This window comes from Camellia sinensis, chromosome 8 (assembly GCF_055761805.1).
Source record: "Camellia sinensis isolate YWXY chromosome 8, ASM5576180v1, whole genome shotgun sequence".
In the NCBI taxonomy this organism is placed as follows: Eukaryota; Viridiplantae; Streptophyta; class Magnoliopsida; order Ericales; family Theaceae; genus Camellia; species Camellia sinensis.
This window is the reverse complement of record NC_138968.1, coordinates 88,417,545-88,437,563: the sequence shown is the minus strand read 5'-3', so window position 1 is coordinate 88,437,563 and position 20,019 is coordinate 88,417,545. Positions and strand designations below refer to the sequence as shown.

The window sequence follows — 20,019 nt, the reverse complement described above, 5'->3', positions numbered from 1 at the left end:
CCCATCCCAACTAGGTTGACATAGGAAAAGTCACCCAATTATGTGCTTACACTTGCCAAAAGCTAGTTGAGGAGAAAGCATATCATTTGCCACTTTGTAAAGTCTTTCATGTATATCATTCACAAAAGAAGAGATCAATCCAATAATTGTAGTTCATTCAATTTATCATGTTTTTCACACACAAAAAATGAATGAAAATACATTTGTCGTTCTTTTTTTTTTTTTTTGATGATATAAATAATTTTTTTTTTATAAAATGAACAGTTAAGATATCAAAACAAAACTCATAATGGGTTCCACTAGTCTAGACAACACCCTTCAATCTAGATTATGGAATAAAGGAAATCCAACTCCTTTAAATTTTGTGGTCATGCATTCGATAAATAGACAAATGAATTTATTCATACATTTTGAGAGTTGGTGAACAACATACATAATGCAATTATGCTTAAATTGTGAACCGCACATGACCTTATTAAAATGGTAAATTCAATTATTCTAAAATCAAATTTATATTCGTTCACATATTTTAATAGTTTGCGAACTAAATGGGACATCCTGTACGGAGAGAGAAAGAGAGAGAGAGAGAGAGAGAGGACTTGTGTATTCTGTTATCCAAGCGTTACCTGCTAATTTGGCAAGTGAAAACCCATCTGTCAGACTGATTATCAATTTTAATCTTTAGCATATTTGGCTTTTTTTTGGGATAAATTATAAAAATACTTCTGAAATTTGATTAAAATATAAATTATTTTTTGTAATTTTAGAAATTACAAGTATCTTTTTTTATTTAACAAAATTAAAACAAAAAATAAAATTCCTAACCATTCTTTTATGCAACAATAAAATTATCTAAATTATTAATTAAAATATATTTATGACATAATTAAAAACTATTAATCGACTTAATAATTTATTAATAAAATGAGTCATTTGCTATGTGATTAAAAATTTAAAGGGACGAGATGTAATTTCCAAAATTATAAGTTACAATATATTTTTTTAAACAAACCTCAAGGTGTGTTTATAATTTACCTTATTTTTTTAACATAGAAAATCGAACTAAATTTTGCTCAAAATAAATAAATAAATAAATGAAAATTGGAATTTAATATTTTGACATATTTGGTTGCTTCTTTATATGTAGCAAATCCGTGTTCACATTAAGATTTTTGGGATGTTGTGTTAGTCAGAGTGTCAACTCCTAACACATGACCTTTTTTTTTTTTTTTTAATTAAAAGAAAAACCAAATATTATCTTTCTTTCTTTTTTTTTTTTGAAGGAGAAATATTGTCTTTAATGTGGCTAATTTAATGGGATTGGTTGGTTCCTGCTTGTAAATGAGATTAAATTGTCCTTTTGTGGAAATTCTATAAAGACAGACAGACAATGTACATCTTGGTGTGGATACGATGTCAAAAACCAGGTTAAATACAGTGGGCTACTCTTGCTTCAACTCTTACGTTACGAAGTAGTGAGAATGATATATATATACAAACATGAGGCTGAGTGATTAAGTTAACCAACCCATATTCTTGTCTGAACCAGGAGAGAGAAAGTTAAAGGAAAATGATGGATTTTGGTTATGGAAGTAATAATGGTACTGGGTCTGGAGATGAACAAGAGGCAGGCTCCAGTTCTCGCAAAAACAAGAAACACTATTATCGCCACACTGCCTACCAGACACAACAGCTTGAGGCGTAAGATCCTTTATGTTTTTTGAAGAGTTTGTTTAGGTTTCATGTCCATGGCCACCTTGGAATCTCTGGTTTTTCTTGAAATGATTGGTATGAATTTTATGACTCTAGGGCCTTGGATTGATTATCATTGGTCTGTCTTTATGGTGGTTTTTATTTTATTTTTTTCTCTTTCTCTATTTGGTATCACGTTCAGGGTTTTGCATTTAATTAATTAATTAATTTTTTTTTTCATCCATGTCTTTGTGTTGTGTGTCTATGGTTAATGATAATGAATTCATCAAAGGATGATTTTATCATTAATCTAGGACCGCCAAGTATTTACTCAGTCCTGTTGTACATTTTTTGTCAACTTTCTGATGCAAACTCTCTAAAATGGATCTTTGGTGATGCATCCATTGGTTTTGAATTTGTTTGGCCAATGTTTGTTTCAATTCAACATAGTTTTCTTGTTGGTGATTGGCCTGATCTATTTAAATCTATGAATGGGCTCTTACTTTCCTCTTGCTTTTCTCTTTCTCTCTTGATTTCTTGAATCTTGAATCTTGATATATAGTCTATTTTGTTTTTTGACCAGTGAATCATGATATATAGTTAATTAATGGGTTTTTGGGATGAAGGTTCTTCAAGGAATGCCAACATCCAGATGACAATCAGCGGCGTCAACTGAGCAGGGAATTGGGTCTTGAGTCTAAGCAGATCAAGTTTTGGTTTCAGAACAAGAGGACTCAGACAAAGGTTCTCGTTTTATTGTTGAACTTCTGCTTACGTGCAAGAGCATGTGTGTTTTAAGCAAAATTTCTAACATAGAGGTGATTCATCTTTCAATAATTTTCAGGCCCAGATTGAGAGAGCTGACAACAATGCTCTTAAGGTAGAGAATGAAAAAATCCAATGTGAGAACCTTGCAATCAGAGAGGCTCTCAAAAATGTGACATGCCCAAATTGTGGTGGTCCACCCTTTGGGGAAGAAGAAAGACAACTTAATGTGCAAAAACTGAAGATGCAAAATTCCCATTTAAAACAAGAGGCTAGTTTATCTGTTCCTTCAAAGTTTATTTAGGGTTGGAATGATTGTCGTGGTTGTAACCTTTTGCATTAATATATTGCCCTTTACTCGCTGCTAAAAAAAAATTAGGGTTTGGACAATTTTTATTCTTCAATTCCACATATTGTTAACTTAAAATGTTTTTATTGCTTTTTTTTTTTTTTTTGATCGGCTGTTTTTCTTGCTGTTTTTATTGATTGTTGTTGTATGCTTTGGCTTTGCAGTATGAAAGAATGTCCCACTTTATTGCCAACATCCTGGGAAAACCAGTTGCGCAAATTCAATCATTGTGCTCAATGGACTTTCAATCGCAGACAGATATATTAGGTTTCTCAGCAAGTCAAGGGCTATTGGGAGGGTCTTCTTCTAATTCCACTGATCAGCTTCAACATCAGTTTCAGCAACTTGATGACCATATTGGGAATTCAAACAATAACAATAATTCCACAATGCAACAACAGATGCAACACCCGTTAATGAACGATTATGGGAACAACAAATTTGAGATGGAAAAATTGGCCATGATTGAGACAGCAGTAAGTGCCATGGGCGAACTGATGAGGCTTTTGCGAGTAAATGAACCAGTGTGGATCAAGTCCTCCTCCCCGGTTGACCATGATGGTGACAGCCGAAGATCATCATATCTTCTTCATCGTGACAGCTATAACAAGCTTTTCCCAAGGTCTAATCACTTTAAAAGTTCCACTGCCCGGATGGAGTCATCCAAAGATTCCGGTGTGGTGCCAATGAGTGCAGTGCACTTGCTCAACATGTTTCTAGACTCGGTTTGTTTGGCTTCACCCTCATAACTCACCCTCCCTCCTCTCTTATCTATCATGCATATCACATGCTTTCTTTCTTCTTACAGACTTACTATATATATATACATTATGTGAGTAAATGCTTTAATTATGCAGAATAAATGGGTGGATCTTTTTCCTACAATAGTTACAAAAGCAAGGACAATTGAAGTAGTTGATACCAGAATGTTGGGAGATCAAGCAGGATCTTTGCAGCTGGTAGGTAGTAGTAGTACTAAACATCCATTTATACATATATATATATGTATGTATGTATATATAAAGAAATTTTTGTTCTTCATAACAATTAACTGATACAGATGTACGAACAAATGCATATATTATCACCTCTTGTGGCGCCTCGAGAATTCTACTTCCTCCGATACTGTAGAGAAGTGGAGGCAAGTGTGTGGGTGATGGTTGATGTATCATATGAATATGATTGCTCCAAATTATCAAAAGACCTAGACCCTCGTGGTTCGCCTCCACGATCATGGAGGCTTCCTTCCGGTTGCATGCTTCAAGATAAGCCTAATGGATGTTGCGAGGTCAGTGCTTGTAGAATAAAGAGAAAAAAAAAAGATTCGAAATAGATAATTATCCCTGGCCATAAATAGCATGTTATTGATTTCTAATCTATATTCCCTCTTATATTGTTAGGTTACATGGGTGGAACACGTGGAAGTGGATGATAAATCCCAAACTCATCGTCTCTATAGAGACTTAGTATGTGGTGGTTTAGCATATGGAGCCCAACGATGGATCGCCACTCTTCACCGAATGTCTGAAAGATTAGCATACTCACTAGGGGCAGCCTTATCTAGACATGAACTCGGAGGGGGTACTTGCTTTTTGCAAACTCTCAAACATGCTCATTATTATTAGTCTTTTATTGTGTTGTTTTCGTTTTGGTAATGTCTTATTAACCTTAATAAAATAATACTTTCTGTTCAACAAAAAAATAAACCACCCCAGCCCTACTCTCCCTCGACCCGGCTGAAGGAATATAGGGTCACTGGTGGAAGGTGATTGGTGGAGTGGTAGTGCCATGGTGAGGTCCTGGTGTTAGTACCATTTGGTAATGGAGTTATAAGGAAGATGATGTGGCAATGGGGATGATGGTGATGGAAGAGAGAGAGAGAGAGAGAGAGAGAGAGAGAGAGAGAGAGAGATTAGAATTAGGGTTAGACATTGTTTTTGTTATTTTCAAGCAATGCATTGCTTGGGAGGCTTGTTCATTATTTAGAAGAAGTCTAGTTTAGTTGCACAATAGTGTTGTCACAAAACTTGACTGAATTTTTGCTAACCATCTTATAATGCAAATTAATTAATAATACATTAGATTATATTCTTGGTGATATAAAAAAAAAAAAAAAAGTATTTAAAAATACAATTGTTGATATCATCGGATTCCATTTGTTGACCAAATGGTAGATTAACGAATAGAGCAATTTATTACGTAGATATAAACTTCCAGAGATTGAATGTAATTTTGAGAATGTAAGAGAGTTACACATATGTACATATATATATATATTTATAAATCACAAGGGATTTATTCGTAATTCAACTTCTTTTTTTAACTCAGTGTTCGATATACCAGAAGGAAGAAAAAGCATAATGAACCTATCCCAGAGAATGGTAAAGAATTTTTGGGAAATGCTGAGCATGTCAGGTAAACTAGATTTTCCTCATTTGTCAGAATTGAACAATAGTGGAGTTCGAGTCTCCGTTCGCCAAAACAATGAAATAGGTCAACCCAGTGGCATGATTGTCAGTGTTGCTTCCTCTCTGTGGCTTCCTCTATCATCCGAGACTCTCTTCAATTTCTTCACAGATAATAAAACACGACCTCAGGTTCATTTCATTTTATATTCTATTAGTATAGTAAGGAACAATTTTTATCTAGAAAATCAATCACAATAATGCATTGCGTGGGTGGCCTCAAGTGTTAAAATTTTATTCTTTTTATCAATGCAACAGTGGGATATGCTCTCTAATGGAAATCCAGTGAACGAAATTGCACATGTCTCGTATGGAACTCACCCAGGAAATTGTATATCGATTATCCAGGTAATTACATTTCTACTTAATTTCCATGGTTGTATGGAGTGTTGTAGCGGTTATTCATTGGATTCTCAAATTAATATCTTCTTCAATGAGTATAGAAAAAAATAAATGTTCAATCGTATGCTATGAAATATATTGGGGGTAATAGAAGATTAAAATTTGCCAGAAAGTGAGTATGCATGGAGATATACGATTTTAGGAACCTTACAGATCTTTCTCAATATAAAAATACTTACTCAAATATGCCTTTTTTTTTTGATCTGCAAAGAGAACTTTATTGATGAAAACCACGGAATACATCAATAAAGAAGAGCTTGGAGCTAAAATAAGCTCCAACCTCCTAGTTGGTGAGCAACCAACACAGAGAACAGAACAAAGGAAAAACAACCATAACAAAAACAGAATCTGCAGAAACTCCTATCCTTTCAGCACCAATTCACCAAACTACAGAAAGCAGCTTTGTGAATGTGTGTTCTGCAAAGTTACTTTTAAAAGTCATCACAAATTCTCTCTCTCTAAAAACCTCCACCCCGGGCCTCACTTTTGGTCGGCCGACCGCCGCCATTGGCTATGGCGGTCGGCTGGCCCAGCTCTCTTTTGTGTTTGTGGGTGCTTATTTTTAGGGTCAAAACAGAGTAGAAGGAGGACGGTTTTGGACCGGAATAGAGGATGGCCAGACTTGGTTGGAGCTTCATTCGGGCGCTCTTTTGCGAGTGGGAGTTTGAGGGATGAGCTCGGTTTCGGATCTTTGGAGTTGCTTCGGTGCTTTTGTTTGGAGGGAACGAGGGTGTTGTAGTTGATCCAGATCTGTTTAAGTTTTCATTCGAGCGCTCCTTTCGAGTGGGAGTTTGAGGGGTGAACTTCATCCAGTTGAATGGTGGTGTCTCGGCGGTGTTTCGATGTTGTGGTTTCGGTGGCGGGTGTCTTGGGTTTGGTGGGCAGCAGCATGGGTGATTAAATTAATCGGGTTTATTGGTATGTGTGGTTTGTTGATAAGAGGAGTAAGCTGTTTAGGTGTTGTTCGGAGTTTTGAATCTGAAAACAAGTTTCCGTCCCTGGAAGTGGGTCTTGGCATGGTGACCAAGCTGTGTTCAGATGGGTGGTCATGGTGTTTTCTCGGTTTGGTGTAGCAGAATGTTGTCCGGAGTGGGTCTTGGCTGGGTGTTGAGAGTCCAGCCGCATGTGGGTTTCTGCTGGGCATTGGGAGGCTTTGGGAGTTTAGCAGCTTGGTGATGACAGGTAATGGAGTTTTTCCAGCCATGGAGATGGTGGCTATGGAGTTTTTCCGGCCAGCGATCTTCCTCGGTAGGTGCAGAGGTGCGTGCAGCAGGTTGGGGTAAGGTTTAGCAGTAGCAGTAGCAGCTTGCGTGCATAGGTGTATGATTTAGTTGAAGCTGTGGACGTTGTCGGGCGTGGGGCGTAGCTGTGGACGTTGGGAGTTGAAGCTGCATAGGTGTATGATTTAGATTTCAAAATTTGCAGGTGGGCGGCGTAGTTTAGTTTTTTTTTTTTTTTGGTCTTGGGTTTTGGCTTTGTCTTTGGGTTTTGTGAGTTGATTTGTGGGGATTATTGTATTTTTATTGTATTTTTTTCTGGTTAAGTTCTTCTTAACTTTTTTGTTCAAAGAAAAAAAATTCGTGAGGCCAAGGGGTTGGTTGTATGGATGCGAGTAGCAATAGTAGGGGTATTTTGTACTACTGAATTTCTCTCGATGCATGTCATCTTCCTGTATCTTTAATTTCATACTTTTAATGAAATTTTCCTTTGCTGATCAAAAAAAAAAAAAGAAAGCAGCTTTGTGATCAATCAACACACAGATCCCTCAGATCCCTCAGGTCAAGTATGCCTTTTTAACTTGCAATCTTTACCATAGAATGTCCAAAAATAAAGCTACACAAAAGATTGTAGTCAATATATCCAATTTAATTATATTCTAGAAAATTGTGGATTCAATTTTCAACACCCCTCTTTTTTTTTTTTTTTTTTTCTTTTTTTGAATCAACAAAATGAAATTTTATTGATGAAACTGCATATGTACATATGAGAAATACATCAATAAAAAGGAAGGCAAAGACACTAAGAATTCAACCCAAAGTTAAGCTAACACCAACCTCAGTGTTGGTGAGATACCAATTTTCTTATTGTATGCCCTAAAAATATTTCGGTAAACTATAAAGAAGATTGATTAAAAACAAAATGGTGGGCTTAGGGGTTCCAATGGCAGTTGGGTGCTACAAGGATGGTTTATGGGGCATGAGTTTGAGATTGTTGAGAGAATGTAGGAATGTGGTGGGGCTAGCAGTCCAAGGTGGTTGAATATAGGGAAGTATTGACGAGGGCTAGCTAGGTAGGGTGGGAGGTGGTTTGGAAAGGTGACGGATGGGTTATAGGGTAATTTTATCTTGTATGTTAACTATGTTAAATGGCTCATCAAAAGAGAAGGAATTGTAATTTTTTAAACCGCGAGGAGAATTTATATTTTGTCCAAACCTCTTGAGATATATTTATAATTTACTCAAAATATTTTAATATGCTCCGAACAAATTCTCAATCATTTGAAATATGTTTTGCGAGCTTTTCTACGTCTACCTTCATTTATCTTAGCATTTCATCCATTCTTATGTCACTCTGTTGAATCACTATTTCTGTCCCAACTTGGTTAGCTTCCCATTTTCTAAAAATTGTGTGCCCTTTTTTTGCACCTTCTTCCACTTCCATGACCTTTCATACTTCTTCCTAGGATGTCTTGCCCTTTTTCATTTTTTAACATGTACAAAATGCCTATTTTTGTCCCAACTTCCTGGTGTCCTTTGACAAACTCATTTTCATTTGTAGCGTAACACTAGATGTTGTTGCCATCTTTGATTGTTGATGTGTTACTTTCTCACATTGAGAACACACCCAATTTCTCTTTCTTTCTTTTTTCAAGGTGAACATTTTTTATTTATTCTCAATGAAGCAGTTGTTAGCTCATGAATTTTCTTTTTTCCTTTCCAATTTTGCCTTTTTTGGACCTTGGATGGCACTTGCCAAGTTTTTATTATCTAACAAGGAGATTTTTTTTTTTAAAAAAAAAACTCTTTGATTTTGGATCATGCATGAATTTTGGACTTCTTTTTTTAAAAAAATGGTTTGAGAAAGTTATTTGGGAGTCTATAAAAAATCCAAGGGGTTTGGAAAATAAGCACCTTGATACGAAATTTGTTGGATGCAGCAAAAGCATAAAATAAACAATATAATAGAGAGTGGAAGTATGCATGGAGATGTTTGTTTATAAAAATCATACCAAGCTATTTGATATGACCTTTTAAGGCAATTAGAACACTTACTCAAATATGTCAATATATTTATATTACTCTCGACGCATAATAATTCTTGTATAATGCTCATATAACGTCTTTCCTTTAGGACTATATAAAAAAATTTAGTCTAATTTATTTCATATATCATAATTTATGTAACTTTTCTTACGAGTGCATTTATTTCAAGTAGTAAACATTTTGGAATGAAATTATTTTATCTTGCACTTATTAGTGACATTTTTCAAAATTTTGTCACCAAAGGTCTTTTTTTAATATAAAAAAATTTGGAACGAACTTTTAGTGATAATTCTCATGACAATAGTAATTGGTTTAATAATGTTTTTTGCATTGGAGACAAAGATTTCGTCCTTAAAACCCTTGTATGTTGTCGTGTCTAGACAATATCAATTAGGCTTGCCTTTTGGTGCCAACTTAGTTAGGATCGTTCTGTTTTGCTTTGACACTCTTTACATTCACCCTCTTTATTGATGTATGTCATCTGTCTTGTATTCTGATTGTCATTAATAAAGCTTTCTTTTGCTAATAAAAAAAAAAAAAAAAAATTATTGCCTTATATTTGCACTTATCTATAACTCAACATAGATGCAAAAACAAAAATGCTTATTTATATATGTTTTTATCGTATTTTCACTTTTTATGCTTATAGAAATTGATATTATAATAACCTTCCTACTCTTTGCAAAGTACTAAGTGCTTACCCCTTTAATTTAACTTCTCCTAACCCCATGACCTCTCTGTAATTCAAATCCCCCTTGAGTTTGTCACTACAAAGTCATTGAAGTTGTTTGGTTGATTTAGAGAATGAAACATAAACTAGTTTAGTTTTTGGTTCCATGTGAGATCTAAAAATGCTTTCATGTTTTTTGATCACTTGTCTATTTGAATTATCAATTTGTTTTCAATGCATGGCTACTAACACAGTGTATGTAAATTAGCAGTCGTTCGCCTCCAATGATAACAACATGCTGATGCTTCAAGAGAGCTGTATAGAGCCTATGGTGGGTTCAGTGGTAGTGTATGCCCCAATAGACTTCCCAACTATCAAGTCAGCAATAAGCGGCGATGACTCCACAAACATACCCATACTTCCATTAGGCTTGATAATCTCTGATGATGGCCGTCCTCGTCCTCTTCATCATCATGATAAAGCAGCTTCAATGAGCACAGGTGGTGGTGCTAACAAAAGGTTCGGTGGTTCGCTCCTCACGGTGGCTTTCCAGATTCTGTTATCTAACCACTTACATTCAAAGCAACTCAACATGGAGTCTGTGGCTATTGTTAATACCCTTGTCAGCTCCACTGTCCAAAAAATAAAGGTTGCCTTGGATTGCTCTAATGTGGATTAATGACCACCTAGGTTTTAGCTAGCTATTTTAATGTTTTATTGTGTAATGCTTGCTACTTTACAGTAGACATATTTGAAGGATTTTTCTTCTTTTTCTTGATTTTGCTTCAAAATACATTGGGTTGTTTTTAGACTTCACAAATACTGTTAGGTTTTTGTTATTGGCAATCTCGTTTAACAAAACTCTTTTTAGTTACAATTTTATTCGTTCTTTTATTTGAGTGTCATGACCCAAACCCGTCCCCATGGGTTAAGGACATAACCAGCCAGTAATCCTGAGATTACTTACGGCCTCAATCCAAACTAGACATAGCTTATCAGAGTAAAGGGGCCAAACGGAAGCAAAATTTAAAATTTTGTCCATAGAGCTGTGCTTACATGGCACGTCATAACAAATCATACATACACATATCAACCCAGCCTGCTGTGTGCTGGGTTGCTCAGATTCAGATTGCAGGGTGTGGTTCAGGTTGCACTGCCGTGTGCTGGAACTCCTTTCTGTGGCTGCTTAATCTAAGAGTGTGGTTCCAAGTTTGTTTCCCTTTTCTGTTCTGGCCCCTTACAGCAGTGAGGGGAGCTTGTATGCTGTTGGTAGTCTTGCTACAGTTTTTTTGGTTCTCTCTCTGTGTTGGATTCTCTCCAACAGAAGCTCCGAGCTGAATGTAGCTCCGAGCTCCTCTTTATTGATGTTCCCTTTCATCTTTTGAATGATTCCATCAATAAAGATTCTTTTTGCTGATAAAAAAAAAACTCATATCAGAAAATACAGTGGCATAAAGTTCTGTATAGACAAGATCATTCAAGTCTAAGTCAGGCAATCAAAACTATATACAAATATATCCAAAGTCCTCGCCGACATAACAAAATAAAACAAGATAGCAAAAGGGCGAAGATGGGTCTCATGCGTGAGACGTAAGGGCTGATTGTTCAAAACCTCGGTTGTTCCACACAAACTTCACTGAGGTTGGGTTTGAACCTCCCTTGGCTCACCTACAAATACATGAATGAGCGTGAGCGAAAGCCCAGTGAATAATATCAAATAAAGGAGATACATTAGAACAACATACACCAAACGATCTTCGGCCCAATTCGTATTTCTATCAGACATATATACATATTTGTATAGGTCAAGTGATTGCGATTCCAAACACATCAAACGGCCTTGCGCCCAATTCGTTCTTGTCCGACGACCTTTGGCTCAATCATTTGTGTCATACGGCCTCTGGCCCATCCATTTATGTCATACGGCCTCTGGCCCATTTGTTCATGTCGGACTACATTCGAGTCAGACTATCATTCATGTCAGACTAGCCTCTGGCCCATTCAGACTTTCATTCATATCAAACTGGCCCTTGGTCCATTTAGACTTTCATTCATGTCAAACTGGCCTTTGGCCCATTCAGACTTTTATTCATGTAAAACTGGCCTTTGGCCCATTCAAACTTTTATTGATATCAAACTGGCCGTAGGCCCATTCAGACTTTCATTCATGTCAAACTGGCCTTGGCCCATTCAAACTTTTATTCGAATAACGAACTTATAAGACTTACATAGAAGTAAGTAATTGGACAAATATCATACTTCAGATATCTTTAATAAGATATTACTCACAGTGATCGGCTGGATGATTTGCCCTGGAGCTTGATCCTACATTTTACATAACACACATGGGTCAGAAACGATTCGATCCGTTCCTTAATTCACATATTCCTCTTTAGGCTTCTTTCTTATCCTTTTAACTCATTCATAATGCTCAATGCATGCCTAAGAGTAATTAGAAGTAAAAGAGAACGAAAAACAAAACACAGGACATCATTACAGAATTTCAGAAACAGGGGTCCCTGCTCGAGCGTGGACTTCCCCGCTCGAGCGGACCCATGAGGCTGCAAAAGTACTGGTTATGTCATATTTATGCTGGAGGGTGAAGTCGGGCGCTTGAGCTAAAGGCCTCACTACATGGCTCCCCACTTGAGCGGACATCATGTCTGCAGAAAATACTGGGAGCCTGAATTTTACGCTCGAGCGGCAGTTCTCCCGCTCAAGCGGACATCAAATTTTCTGGATTTTCCAGAACTTATTCTTGAGTTTCAACTTGATATTCAAAGGCTCTAAACACATGATTTTGACTCAAACTTCACATATCCATGTACTAACATGGTACAAAACACCAAATTACAATATTAAGAAGCTCAATTCCCATGGATTAAATACATGCATGCACCAAGTTATTCTAAACCCATCACCAACATACCAAATTCAAACATTCAAGGCTCACACCTCCATGATTTGCACTTGCATGCAAGATATACTTATTATTCTCAACTTAATTGGTGAAGAGATGATCAAATACATGGGCTTCAATCAAAATTCAACATGGATTACACACTTTTTTGCTCAAACATGGAAATTCAAAGCAATTTCTCACATGCATGCACATATAAGCTTTAAATTCGACAAAACCAACTCAATTCCATCATAATCAATATAATTCATGTTCTTGATCCTTATTCAACTTTGAATTCAAAAAATTACCATATTAAACCTATGAATTCATAATCAATCACTCACCTGGAAGCTCAATATTCCAAATTATGGTCAAATCTTGAATTGGTCTTCAATTAATTCAAGCTTTAAGATCAAAATCTCAATTTGAGCTCTTTCTCTCTCTTTAAGCCGGCCTCTCCCTCTCTCCTTAGAGTGATTTCAGCCAAAATGAAATAAAAAGAGAAGTTGAGTGCATAGTGCCCTTTTATGTAAGTCACACTAATCAAAATTATCAATATTAAATAATTGGGCACTTAATTAATCGTTCTGAATCTAATTATTCTGATCCGAATCAATTTTCAATTAAATTTCACCGTAGGCTCTAAAAATTATGCCAATCACAATGGCGCAATCAATTTCGATTTCTGTGGTCGATAGGGCCTTCAATTTAATTTCCAAAGCAAATAATCAAACAGATATTCCGACGATGAACAGATAGAAATTCAAAACCACATATCTTCACATAATGGCACACAGAATCATATCAAACACATAATCATATTCATAATAAGGACCAATTAGCATACTACGGAATAGGGATATCACAGTCTTCCCCTTTTAGGAAGTTTGGTTCTCCAAACTTATTTTACCTTTGTCGAGAAACAAATATGGATAGCGTAGTTGCATTTCCTCCTCTTTTTCCTACGTGGCATCTGTCCCATAGTATTCTTTCCATTCCACTTTCAACATTGGGATGGATTTGCTTCTCAGTTGTTTCACTTGCCAGTCAATGATTCGCTCCGGCCATTCGGCGTACTCCATATTTTCATCAATAGCTACCCGGTGATAATCAATCACATGAAATGGGTCTCGGAGGTAACCCCTCAACATCGACACATGAAACACATTATGGATTTTTTCAAATCCCGGTGGCAAAGCAACTCTATAGGCAACTGGGCCAAGCCTTTCCAGAATCTGAAGCGGCCCAATGTAACGGGGCGACAGTTTGCCCTTCTTTCCAAACCTGACTTGGCCTTTCATCGGAGACACATGAATGAACACATGGTTACCAACCTCTTACTCAAGAGGTCTTCTCCGAACATCTGCATAATTCTTTTGTCGGTCCTGAGTTGTTTTGAGCCTTTGCCAAATAGTTTTGATCTTTTCAGAAGTGTCTTGCACAATTTCAGGCCCTAGTAAAGCTCTATCCCCGACCCCTGTCCAACAAATCGGTGATCTGCACCTTCTACCATACAAGGCCTCGTATGGTTCCATACCAATACTGGAGTGGAAACTGTTATTGTATGCAAACTCTACAAGTGGCAAATAGTCTTCCCAACTCCCCTGAAAATCTAAAGCACACATCCGAAGTATATCTTCCAAAGTCTATATTGTTCGTTCTGATTACCAATCTCTCTATGGATGGAATGTAGTTTAAATCTCAGTTCTGTTCCCATAGCCTCCTGCAAACTCTTCCACAATCAAGATACAAATTTCGGATCTCTATTCGACACAATAGATACCAGAACTCCGTGTAAACAGACAATTTCATCAACATATATTGTAGCCAATCTATAAGCATTAAATATAGTTTTAACATGTAGAAAATGTGCAGATTTAGTCAGTCTATCAACTACAACCCAAATAGAATCCATACCTCGAGAAGTCTGAGGTAGGCCAATAACAAAATCCATAGTCACATGCTCCCACTTCTATTCAGGAATAGGGAGAGGTTGAAGTAGACCGCCTGGTTTCTGATGTTCAGCTTTAACTTGCTGACATTGAAGACACTTGGACACATATTCTGCAATTTCTTTCTTTATTTTAGGCCACCAATAGCTTTGTTTCAGGTCCAGATAGGTTTTATTGTTACCCGAATGCATAGCAAACACTGATTTATGGGCTTCATCTAAAACTCTTTTCTTTAGTTCTGGAATGTCTGGGATACACATTCGGTTTCAAAATCTCGACACTTCGCCTTCAATGCTGAACTCGGCTTTCGGAATTGTCTCAAATTCATCGATCACTTTCCTGAGGAATTCATCCTCTTTCTGTTTCTTTTTAATTTCATCAATGATTGCCGATTCAGCTGAAATAACGGCTATCAATCCGCCCTGTTCACACAATACTACTTCAATTTCAGACTTTTCAAAATCTTGCAAGATCTCTTTCTGTTCAGTAAGCAAACAAGCCATACTCCCTGTTGATTTTCTACTCAAGGCATCAGCAACTGTATTAGCTTTCCTGGGGTGATACTGAATCTCAAGATCATAATCCTTTATCAGTTCGAGCCATCTCCTCTATCGCATGTTCAACTCCTTCTACGTAAAGAAGTATTTCAGACTTTTGTGATCCGTGTAGACTTCACACTTTGCCCTATACAAATAATGCCGCTAGATTTTCAAAGCAAAAACAACTGCGGTCAATTCTAAATCATATGTTGGGTAGTTCTTCTTTTGTGGTCTCAACTGTCGGGAGGCGTAAGTGATAACCTTTCCGTTCTACATTAATACACAACCCAAACCTTTATAAGATGCATCACTGAAAATTACAAAGTTTTCTGTACCAGTAGGCAATGTCAATACTGGTGCAGTGGTCAGTCTCGTTTTCAGTTCCTAAAAGGCTGATTCTCTTTCGTCACTCCATTCAAATGATTGCCCCTGGCGTGTCAACTGGGTAAAAGGTACAGCTATCTTTGAAAAATCTTTCACAAACCTCCTGTAATAACCGGCTAGACCCATGAAACTGCAGACCTCTGTTACATTTGTCAGTGTAGGCCAATTCACAATTGCCTCTATTTTCTGTGGGTCCACTGAAATCCCCTCTTTGTTGATAACATGCCCTAAGAAAACAACTTCATCTAACCAAAACTCACATTTCTTTAGTTTAGCAAATAATTTCCTTTCCCTAAGTATTTGTAGGACAGTTCTCAAAGGATGTTCATGTTCAAGTCTATTCTTGGAGTATATCAAAATGTCATCAATAAAAACCTCAACAAATTCGTCAAGGTAGGTTTTAAAAATTCGGTTCATTAAGTCCATAAATGCTGCCGGAGCATTTGTCACTCTAAATGGCATAACAAGAAATTCAAAATGACCATACATTGTTCTAAACACTGTTTTCTCAACATCCGCTGCCTTTACTTTCAACTGGTGGTACCCGGATCTCAAATCAATTTTGAAAAACACCTATGATCCCTGCAACTGGTCAAACAAGTCATCAATACGAGGTAACATGTATTTATTCTTTATTGTTACCTTGTTCAGTTTTCGGTAATCGATGCACAACCGTAAAGTTCCATCCTTCTTTTTCACAAACAACACTGGTGCACCCCAAGGTGAAGTGCTAGGTTGGATAAACCCTTGTCAAGCAAGTCTTGCAACTGTTCTTTCAATTCTCTCATTTCGACAGTAGCCATTCTGTAGGGAGTTTTGGAAATAGGCTGGGTGCCTGGCATAATCTCGATTGTAAACTCTATCTCCATATCTACCAATTCCCCTGGTAATTCATTTGGAAACACATCTGTAAATTCTCTAACAATAGGGATATCACTTAATTCAACATTTACAGATTGTTCAGACAATACATAACACAAATAACCCTGGCACCATTTCCTGATCAGTTTGCATGCCTTCATTGTAGATATTAAATAAGGTGGAGGTACTACCCCGTTACCCACAAACACAATTTCCTCTTGTTCTGGTGGTCTAAACACAACCTGTTTTGTCACACAATCAATGGTGACACAATATTTAGTTAACTAGTCCATGCCCAGAATTATATCAAAATGCCTAAAGTTCAGGGGCAACAAGTCCACATATAAAATGGCATTCCCAACATGCATGTCACAAAAATGATATACAGATTCACACTACACAGATTCCCCGGATGGAGCAGATACACATAGCAGATATGGCAATAATTCTAGAGGTCTACTTAGTCTAGATTCAAATGCACATGTCACAAAAGAGTGTGTTGATCCGGAGTCAATTAACACAAAAGCATCTTGATTACATATAGAAATAGTACCTGAGACAACTGCATTGGCATTTCGTGTATCGCCCAGAACAAGCGCAAAAACTCTTCCTTGCCTTACAGTATCTCCGGTGGTAGTAGATCTCATAGTGTTTCCCGGCTTCGGGATCGATGCAGTTGAGCTAACAGCTAGCTTCCCACTATTCTGATTAAATCTCGGGCCATGTGCCCTTGTTTACCACATTTGAAACAGGCTCCTGACACACGGTAACAAATCCCATGGTGCCTTTTGCTACAAATATTGCACATGGGAGATGTGTCTCAGGAAGAATTCGAAGTATTTGAGGAGCCCGTATTTTGCTTTTTCGAAAATTTCTTCTTTGAGAAAAAGCCTTGTCTTTTGTTGCCTTTCCAGTCAGTTGTAGACATAGTCTATCTAGTTATGTTAGCCTCTGATATTATGGCCCTGTCTAGTACCCCAATGTAGGTTTCTAGCTTCAAGACATTCACTCTTTCTAAAATATCGCTTCAAAGCCCACCTTCAAAATGCGTTTCTTTCTTGTAATCCGTATCAATCACATGTGGTGCAAACCTGGCCAATTCAGTGAATTTGGCCTCACACTCAGCTACAGTCATACTGCCTTGCCTAAGTTCCATGTACTCTGACACTTTCCTATCCCGGACACATTGCGGGAAGTACTTATCATAGAAAGTTTCCAAGAATTTTGCCCAGTCAGCATCTTTATGATTTTCACGCATTAACATCCACCATCTTCTTGCTTCGTCTTCTAGCATAAAGGTAGCTAGAAGCACCTTCTGTGTCTCCGAACAAGGGAACACTTCAAACAACTTTTCAATATCGAGAACCCATGCTTTGCCTTTTAACGGATCTAGTCCCCATGGAACTATGGTGGTTTCATTTTCTTAAACTCTTTGGTGAGAGCTATGATTCGGTCATCATTCTGATTATCTAGCATGGGTGGTGCCGAAGGTGGAGGTGGAGGTGGAGGTGGAGGATGTGGCTGCTACCACTGTTGTTGCCATTCTTGTTGTTGCCTCGATGTTTCTTCCATTTCCTGAATCAATCTCTCCATTGTATCCATTCTGGCAGTAGAGGACTCATCTATCTCATCACCTCTTGTTCTCACCATCTGATTAAACTTGCATTATACTTTATACAAAAGATTCACAAGTATGCATCTACTAGAGAGCATACATATTCAAATAATTTGCAATGAAAGCAAATCACAAACGTATAACACATAATTGTTCATATCAAAACATTTAAGCATATTCTCGATGCTTCCAAATTCATAATTATCATGTGAATGCATCCTAGATCTTTTCTAGATGCTTATTGCTCTTTTGGACAAGTGTGTGAGTTATTAACTCGTGCTCTGATACCACTCTGTCATGACCCGAACCCGCCCCCATGGGCTAAGGACATAACCGGCCAATAATCCTGAGATTACCTACGGCCTCAATCCAAACTAGACATAACTCATCAGAGTAAAGGGGCCAAACGGAAGGAAAATTTAAAACTTTGTCCATGGAGCTGTGCTTACATGACACGTCATAACAAACCATACATACACATATCAATAACTCACATCAAAAAATACAGTGGCATAAAGTTCTGTACAGACAGGATCATTCAAGTCTAAGTTAACCAATCAAAACTATATACAAATATATCCAAAGTCCTTACCGACATGACAAAATAAAACAAGATAGCACAAGGGCGAAGACGGGTCTCGTGTGTGAGATGTAAGGGCTGACTCTTCAAAACCTCGGTTGTTCCACACAAACTTCACTAAGGCTGGGACCTCCCTTGTGTAGACATGCCCGAACGTCCTGAGAGAATCCCGTTTTGTTCATTAGGCTCACCATAGTTTAGACTCAATGTCACGGTTCTGAATCTAATCTCACAAAGTGCAATGCAAGATCGATAAATCACCAAAGAGTCCAAATCCGGCAAATCGTTTTGAAAAATTGAATTTTAGAAAGAAGTGCCAAACATGGACTGCTTTGCCAGATACAGAGTCGCCACCTAAATGTTTTTATTTGGAAAATTTAGGAAACCCTAACTCGCACCTAAGGCCACGTGTCCGTCATCACCAAAGTTGCCTCGGCTCGGGAACTTGGGTACGAGAGGGGAAGGTCATGCAATGAGCACCCCCGCTCGCCCAATCAATGATCGGTCACTACTAAACATGATATCTTGTTTTTGAAAAACACATGCGCTCTTATTTCGGTTTATTAGCCTAGAATTACTATGTGATGCACACAACACACAAGTATAGACTAGATCGCCTAATTTCGAATAAAAAAACTCATGTTTGTTTTGAAAGCGGCTTCCTACTCGTACGTAGGCTAAAAATGCAGATTTTGCCACCCTCAAGTGGGCTTAGAAAATGTGGTGATTTGTCACTCTCAAGTGGGCTTAAAACTCGCAATCAATGAATTGTTCCAATTCAAGTAATTCAACCTTCACCCAAAGGCATTCAGGTAGTTATGTCACATAAGCAGTTAGCCTCATGGCAAGCATGCTATCATGGCAGTCACTCACACACATGCAAGGATGCTAAAGCATAAACACTTACCGAGTACTCCGAGCCAAAACAAAAGCTATGTTATAAATCAATGCATGATCCTAGCTATGTCAAGAATGCCTAATGCAACGCATACAAAATGCAACTAAGATAGGCTCAGCTATTCTAAAATATCACGTGAAATGCAATTTGATACATGTATATATTCAAACAATAATTGAAACACAATGCAGTTAGCATGATGCTCCGAGCCCGGTGCATACAGGACAGATGAATGGATGCAAACATGCGAGCATAAGGATGCTAATTGAAACATGCCCTAAAACTAACCACCGCAAGCTGGTAAATAAAAAGGAGAAAGAAATGGGGGTTGGAAGACATGCATCACACACAAACACACTTATTTACAACAGTTGTGCCCTCTCAACGGAGGGTCCGAATATATAATACAGAACCAGCTAACTAATCTAATTAAACTAGTTATTACATGACGAAATGAATAACAAGTTACAACTACTTATTACACAACATTAACTAAGTAAGCAATCTAAATGAGCATGCAAACTAAATGAATGTTGGCTGCCCCAGCTCTGCTTTGAATGAAAAAGGATGCATGCATGCTGTAGACGTCCCCGAACGCCTCGGGAGGAACAGCTCCCGTTCCGTTCGATATTGGGCTCACTACAGTTCGGACTCTCAATTTGTCATGGTTCTAAATCTGAAC

The 20,019-nt window shown here is 37.5% G+C and overlaps 1 protein-coding gene across 1 annotated transcript; it reads left to right on the top strand.

Annotated features, from left to right (window-relative positions):
• The first annotated feature begins 1,570 nt into the window (after window positions 1-1,570).
• Window positions 1,571-10,285, top strand: LOC114275297 (homeobox-leucine zipper protein ROC8-like). The gene is made up of 11 exons (XM_082885308.1): window positions 1,571-1,701; window positions 2,319-2,436; window positions 2,537-2,728; window positions 2,971-3,531; window positions 3,664-3,765; window positions 3,867-4,094; window positions 4,207-4,416; window positions 4,591-4,597; window positions 5,135-5,403; window positions 5,530-5,619; window positions 9,878-10,285. The coding sequence occupies exons 1-11, from the start codon at window positions 1,571-1,573 to the stop codon at window positions 10,283-10,285; spliced, it is 2,316 nt and encodes a 771-aa protein (XP_082741434.1).
• Window positions 10,286-20,019: the final 9,734 nt, after the last annotated feature.

Excerpts from the sequence above, each read along its gene's own strand:
- LOC114275297 (XM_082885308.1), top strand. The coding sequence starts at position 1,571 with ATGATGGATTTTGGTTATGGAAGTAATAATGGTACTGGGTCTGGAGAT. Across the intron at positions 2,729-2,970 it reads ATTCCCATTTAAAACAAGAG|TATGAAAGAATGTCCCACTT; the intron begins GCTAGTTTATCT and ends TTGGCTTTGCAG. Across the intron at positions 3,766-3,866 it reads AAGCAGGATCTTTGCAGCTG|ATGTACGAACAAATGCATAT; the intron begins GTAGGTAGTAGT and ends TAACTGATACAG.